At 37.8% G+C, this 7500-nt stretch overlaps 2 protein-coding genes across 2 annotated transcripts in view; both read left to right on the plus strand.

Annotated features, from left to right (window-relative positions):
- Positions 1-1221: 1221 nt before the first annotated feature.
- Positions 1222-7500, plus strand: part of LOC125024845 (spidroin-1-like) — a gene marked incomplete at both ends in the record, with an annotated part of 37999 nt that continues 31720 nt past the window's right edge. The window contains 2 exons of the mRNA XM_047612616.1: positions 1222-1518; positions 4238-4354. Coding sequence (XP_047468572.1) covers positions 1222-1518; positions 4238-4354 — 414 coding nt within the window. The remainder of the gene's footprint in view (positions 1519-4237; positions 4355-7500) is intronic.
- Positions 5912-7500, plus strand: part of LOC125024846 — a 10674-nt gene continuing 9085 nt past the window's right edge. The window contains exon 1 of the mRNA XM_047612617.1: positions 5912-7500. This exon is cut by the window's right edge and continues 123 nt beyond it. The gene's annotated coding sequence lies outside the window, so the exon portion shown is untranslated.

Raw genomic sequence — 7500 nt, forward strand, 5'->3', positions numbered from 1 at the left:
TTAATTATTCTTCTTGTTATTTATTACTTTACTTCTTAATCATTCTTACCTCCTATTTTATTTTTAATTTAATTAATAATTATTTCTTAATTATAATTACCTCTTCATTATAATTACTTCTTGATAATAATTACTTCCTAATCATAATTACTTCCTAATTACTATTACCTTAATTATCATTAACTTAATTATCATTAACTTAATTATCATTACCTTAATTACTATTACCTTAATTACTATTATATCTTAATTATAATTACCTTAATTACTATTAACTTAATTATCATTACCTTAATTATCATTACCTTAATTACTATTACCTTAATTACTATTACCTTAATTACTATTACCTTAATTACTATTACCTTAATTACTATTACCTTAATTACTATTACCTTAATTACTATTACCTTAATTATTATTATATCTTAATTACTATTACCATAATTATTATTACCTTAATTACTATTACCTTAATTACCTTAATTACTATTACCTTAATTATTATTACCTTAATTACTATTATATCTTAATTACTATTACCATAATTATCATTACCTTAATTACTATTACCTTAATTACTATTACCTTAATTATTATTACCTTAATTATTATTACCTTAATTATAATTAATTTTTAATTATAATTACTTCCTAATTATTATTACTTCTTAATTATTACCTTAATTATCATTACCTTAATTATTATTACCTTAATTACTATTACCTTAATTATTATTACCTTAATTACTATTACCTTAATTACTATTACCTTAATTATTATTACCTTAATTACTATTACCTTAATTACTATTACCTTAATTATTATTACCTTAATTACTATTACCTTAATTACTATTACCTTAATTATTATTACCTTAATTACTATTACCTTAATTACTATTACCTTAATTATTATTACCTTAATTACTATTACCTTAATTACCTTAATTATTATTACCTTAATTATCATTACCTTAATTACTATTACCTTAATTATCATTACCTTAATTACTATTACCTTAATTATTATTACCTTAATTATTATTACCTTAATTATAATTATATCTTAATTATAATTAATTTTTAATTATAATTAATTTTTAATTATAATTACTTCCTAATTATTATTACTTCTTAATTATTACCTTAATTATCATTACCTTAATTAGTATTACCTTAATTACTATTACCTCTCTAACCTCCCGCGCCCTTTCCGCAGGGGAGGTCAACCGGGAGGTCAAGGAGGATATGGAGGTCAAGGTCAACCGGGAGGTCAAGGAGGTTATGGAGGTCAAGATTATTACGGAGGAGGTCAAGGAGGTTATGGAGGTCAAGGACAAGGTCAAGGAGGTTATGGAGGTCAAGGAGGTTATGGAGGTCAAGGACAAGGTCAAGGAGGTTATGGAGGTCAAGGAGGTTATGGAGGTCAAGGACAAGGTCAAGGAGGTTATGGAGGTCAAGGAGGAGGTCAAGGAGGAGATATGATTTCCGGGCTCATTGGAGGATTTCTCGGAGGGTGAGTTTGTGCGTCTTTTTTTTGTTTGTTTTTTGTTTGTTTGTTTGTTTCTTTGTTTCGTTTTTTTTTTTTTTTTTTTTTTTTTGGTTTTTTGTCTTTCGTTTCATTTTGCGTTGTTTTTTGGCTTGTTTTTTTTTTTTTTTTTTCTTCTCTCTCTCTCTTCTGTTCTTTGTGTTTTGTGGTTTTGGTCTGTTTTCTCTCTCTTTCTGTCTCTGTCTTTTTCTGTCTTTTTCTGTCTCTTTCTGTCTCTCTCTGTCTCTTTCTTTCTCTTTTTTTTTCTCTTTCTCTTTCTCTCTCTCTCTCTCCCTCTCCCTCTCCCTCTCCCTCTCTCTTTCTTTTTCTCTCTCTCACTTTTTTCTCTCTCTTTCTTTCTGTCTCTCTCTTTCTTTCTCTTTCTCTTTCTCTCTCTTTCTTTTTCTCTCTCTCTCTTTTTTTCTCTCTCTTTCTTTCTGTCTCTCTCTTTCTCTCTCTCTCTCTCTCTCTCTCTCTCTCTCTCTCTCTCTCTCTCTCTCTCTCTCTCTCTCTCTCTCTCTCTCTCTAACCCAATGCCACCAGGAAAATGCCACATTTATTGCAATATTATCTTGATCTATGTCTCTAAGCAGAAATGTCTCCACGAGTACTCAGTTAATCAAGATTTTGTAACGTCACTTGATTTTAAGTTGCTCGAGAGTTCGGGAATTTCTTGGGTTTGTTCTCTGACTATGCTGTCGTTCTCCCCTCAGTGGCATTGGGTTAAAGTCTCTCTGTCTCTCTGTCTCTCTCTCTCTCTCTCTTTCTCTCTTTCTCTCTTTTTCTCTTTTTCTCTGTCTCTCTGTCTCTCTCTCTTTTTTTTTCTTTCTCTCTGTCTCTCTCTCTCTCTGTCTCTCTCTCTTTCTCTCTCTCTCTTTCTCTCTGTCTCTCTCTCTCTCTCTCTCTCTCTCTCTCTCTCTCTCTCTCTCTCTCTCTCTCTCTCTCTCTCTCTCTAACCCAATGTCTCTAAGCAGAAATGGCTCCACGAGTACTCAGTTAATAAGCAGATTTTGTAATGTCACCTGATTTTAAGTTGCTCGAGAGTTCGGGGTTTTTTGGCTTTGTTCTCTGACTATGCTGTCGTTCTCCCCTCAGTGGCATTGGGTTAAAGTCTCTCTGTCTCTCTGTCTCTCTCTCTCTCTCTCTCTTTCTCTCTTTCTCTCTTTTTCTCTTTTTCTCTGTCTCTCTGTCTCTCTCTCTTTTTTTTTCTTTCTCTCTGTCTCTCTCTCTCTCTGTCTCTCTCTCTTTCTCTCTCTCTCTCTTTCTCTCTCTCTCTCTTTCTCTCTGTCTCTCTCTCTCTCTCTCTCTCTCTCTCTCTCTCTCTCTCTCTCTCTCTCTCTCTCTCTCTCTAACCCAATGTCTCTAAGCAGAAATGGCTCCACGAGTACTCAGTTAATAAGCAGATTTTGTAATGTCACCTGATTTTAAGTTGCTCGAGAGTTCGGGGTTTTTTGGCTTTGTTCTCTGACTATGCTGTCGTTCTCCCCTCAGTGGCATTGGGTTAAAGTCTCTCTGTCTCTCTCTCTTTCTCTCTTTCTCTCTTTTTCTCTTTTTCTCTTTTTCTCTTTTTCTCTTTTTCTCTTTCTCTCTTCTCTCTCTTTCTCCCCCAGTGGCATTTTTCTGACATGCTGTCGTTCTCCCAGTGGCATTTTTCTGACATGCTGTCATTCCCCCAGTGGCATTTTTCTGACATGCTGTCGTTCTCCCAGTGGCATTTTTCTGACATGCTGTCATTCCCCTCAGTGGCATTTTTCTGACATGCTGTCATTCCCCCAGTGGCATTTTTCTGACATGCTGTCATTCCCCCAGTGGCATTTTTCTGACATGCTGTCATTCCCCCAGTGGCATTTTTCTGACATGCTGTCATTCCCCCAGTGGCATTTTTCTGACATGCTGTCATTCCCCTCAGTGGCATTTTTCTGACATGCTGTCATTACCCCAGTGGCATTATCCCCAAGTGGCATTTTTCTGACATGCTGTCATTCCCCCAGTGGCATTGGGTTAAAGTTCGGTGGCGTTTTGTCCAGTTTGGTTTGTGTGATGGAGAGTTCATATATACGTGTGTGGGTTGATGATTTTAGTGTGTTTTTATCTGTTGTATATTGTATAGTATAAGGAAGAGTTCATGTATGTGTTAATTAATGTTTTTTTCTCTCTCTCTCTATTTCTCTCTCTTTCTCTTCCTCTCTTTCTCTCTCTCTCTCTCTATTTCTGTCTCTGTCTCTTCCTCTTTCTCTTTCTCCTTCTTTCTCTTTCTTTCTCTCTCTCTCTATGTCTCTCTTGCTTTCTTTTTCTCTCTCTCTCCCTCTCCCTCTCTCTCTCTCTCCCTCTCCCTCCCTCCCTCTCTCTCTCTCTCTCTCTCTCTCTCTCTCTCTCTCTCTCTCTCTCTCTCTCTCTCTCTATGTCTCTCTCTTTCTCTATGTCTCTCTCTCTCTTTCTTTTTTTTTTCTCTCTCTCTCTCTCCCTCCCTCCCTCCCTCCCTCCCTCCCTCCCTCCCTCTCTCTCTCTCTCTCTCTCTCTCTCTCTCTCTCTCTCCCTCCCTCCCTCCCTCCCTCCCTCCCTCCCTCCCTCCCTCCCTCCCTCCCTCCCTCTCTGTCTCTCTCTCTCTCTCTCTCTCTCTCTCTCTCTCTCTCTCTCTCTCTCTCTCTCTCTCTCTCTCTCTCTCTCTCTCTCCCTCTCCCTCTCTCTCTCCCTCTTTCCCCAGCAGTGGTGGAGGAGGAGGAGGAGGACACCAGCAACAAGGAGGCGGCGGAGGAGGCGGAGGCGGAGGCATGAACGACCTCATCAGCGGAATGGCTTCGAATTACATCGGAGGAATGATAGGGTGAGTGGATGGCTTTGGGGTGGAGGAGGAGGTGGAGGAGGAGGAGGAGGTGGAGGAAGGAGGAAGGATAGGAGGTGGTGGAGGTGGAGGAGGAGGTGGAAGGATAGGAGGAGGAGGAGGATGGATAGGAGGAGGAGGAAATAAGTGGAGGAGAAGGAGGTGATTGTGTGAGTGGATGGAGGTGGTGGAGGTGGAGGAGGAAAGAGGAAGGATAGGAGGAAGGATTGGAGGAGGAGGTGGAGGAGGAGGTGGAAGGATAGGAGGAGGAGGAAATAAGTGGAGGAGAAGGAGGTGATTGTGTGAGTGGATGGCTTTGGGGTGGAGGAGGAGGAGGTGGAGGAAGGAGGAAGGAGGTGGAGGAAGGATAGGAGGAAGAGGAAATAGAAGGAGGAGGTGAGGGAAGAGGAGGAAAAGGACAAAGTAACAGAATGAGGAGGAAGTGAAGGAGGAGAAGGAGGAGAAGAAAGTCCTCGAAGATTTTTATGAAAGGTGGAATTTTTTTATTATTATTATTATACAGGTTAACGACGATTTTATTATATGTTTTTATTAGTGATAGGAGAGTGAAGGAAGATTTTTATTTCAGGTCGAAATTTTTAAAAAATTATTGTACAGGTTAACAACAATTTTATTATACAGGTTTTTGTCATACAGGTTTTTGTCATACAGGTTTTTGTCATACAGATGATAAGAATATGGAGCTCTGAGGTGGCATGACAGAGCCAATGCCAGTGGCTCGTCAGTAAGCCAACTGTCATATCTAATTGTCACGTCATCAGCCGGTTAATTCCAAGATTTGGAGCCTTGAGGTGGCATGACAGAGCCAATGCCAGTGGCTCGTCAGTAAGCCAACTGTCATATCTAATTGTCACGTCATCAGCTGGTTAATTCCAAAATTTGGTTCGCTGAGGTGGCATGACAGAGCCAATGCCAGTGGCTCGTCAGTAAGCCAACTGTCATATCTAATTGTCACGTCATCAGCCGGTTAATTCCAAGATTTGGAGCCTTGAGGTGGCGTGACATAGCCAATGCCAGTGGCTCGTCAGTAAGCCAACTGTCATATCTAATTGTCACGTCATCAGCTGGTTAATTCCAAAATTTGGAGCCCTGAGGTGGCGTGACATAGCCAATGCCAGTGGCTCGTCAGTAAGCCAACTGTCATATCTAATTGTCACGTCATCAGCTGGTTAATTCCAAAATTTGGTTCACTGAGGTGGCATGACATTGCCAATGTCAGTGGCGCGTCAGTGAGCCAACTGTCATATCTAATTGTCACGTCATCACGTCACGTCATCGAATTGTCACGTCATCATGTCATCAGCTGGTTAATCCCCAAGGTTTATTGTAGATTAATTAGTGTGTAATGGTTAATATATTATTTATTTTTGATATATTTATGTGGATAATTTCAGGTACGAATTTCGCTATTGGTGATACTTTATTTCTCTATTTGTTTATTTGTCTGTTTGTTTAATCATTTATTTGTCCTTTTTTTTCTCCATGTCTATTGGTGAAACTTTATTTGTCTATTTGTTTAATAATTCATTTGTCTTTTTTTCCATGTCTATTGGTGAAACTTTATTTGTCTATTTGTTTAATAATGTATTTGTCTTTTTTTTTTTGTTCTATTTCAGGTGTATATTGTGTATTTGTTCAGGATTAGATTTGAAGTATGAGGAATTAATGAGTGTATGTTGCTTTTTCAGGTATGGGGTTATTTTGACGTTTCAGATACGAAATTTGAAGGGAATGGACCGTGCTTGGTGTCCTTGTATGGGAAAAGTGCGTTAGGGAATTTACTGACTTATATTGTTACAATAATAGCACTTGACGCGCGTGTACGCATGCGAACGCACACACACACGCACACGCACACGCACACGCACATAAACAGACACACACACACACACACATAAACAGACACACACACACACACACACACACACACACACACACACACACACACACACACACACGTTCTTACTCACTACTCGTTCTTCCCCGTTACTCGTTACTCGCGTTACGTATTGGCGACGCGTACTTGGATGTTAAAAAAAAAAAATCTTCGCTCAGGACCCCCAAGTCTCAAAGGGGACCTTCCTTGCTTGTGGCCTCTGTACTAACCTCTGTGATATTCTAGCCTGTGGGCCTCAATATAAGTCTGGATTTATATGGAAATCAGGCTTGTATGATATTCCAGCCGAATCTGAGTTGCTTTATCCAGCCTCATCTAATTTGAAATCTAATATCTGTATTGAAATCTGTATTGATAACTAACCTCCATGCATCTAAGTCGGGATTTATATGGAAATCAGGCTTGGATGATAATCTGATCTGAAATCTATCTTCTGTGATCATCCAGCCTTATCTAATTTGAAATCTAATATCTGTATTGAAATCTGTATTGATAACTAACCTCCATGCATCTAAGTCTGGATTTATATGGAAATCAGGCTTGTATGATAATCTATCTTCTGTGATAATCCAGCCTTATCTAATTTGAAATCTAATATCTGTATTGAAATCTGTATTGATAACTTATCTAATTTGAAAGCCAGCCTGCATCTAAGTCAGGATTTATATATGTAAATCAGGCTTGTATGATAATCCAGCCCAATCTGATTTGATAATTGTGATAATTAATTTTTATCTGATTGGAAATCTATCTTCTGTGATGATCTTTATCTGATCTTAAATCTAACCAAGATGGAAAGCCAGCCTTTGGTTCCCTCTAAATCTAAAATGTATGGAAGAAAGACATGAATTACGTGACGCGTTTTTGTTCGGTTATTTAGATAAAAACATCTAAATCGGGTTATATATTCACACCCACATACATATATGTGTGTATATGTATATATATATATCTCTATATATGTCTCCATATATATAATGATAATAATACACACACACTTTTCTCAGATACGCTCATGACTGACGTACACAGCAAATATTTACGCATTGCATATAGAAATAACCCCCACCCCCCTATAAATATATATATATATATATGTATATGTATATATATTTATAAATAATATCGATACACCACATATCAAAGGCAAAAGCAGAAAAAAAAAAATTAAGAGAAAGAAAGAGATATAAGAAAATACGAAAAAATATACATAAACCCACCTTTAAGAAAA

This window comes from Penaeus chinensis, unplaced genomic scaffold (assembly GCF_019202785.1).
Source record: "Penaeus chinensis breed Huanghai No. 1 unplaced genomic scaffold, ASM1920278v2 CTG_6826, whole genome shotgun sequence".
Taxonomy (NCBI): Eukaryota; Metazoa; Arthropoda; class Malacostraca; order Decapoda; family Penaeidae; genus Penaeus; species Penaeus chinensis.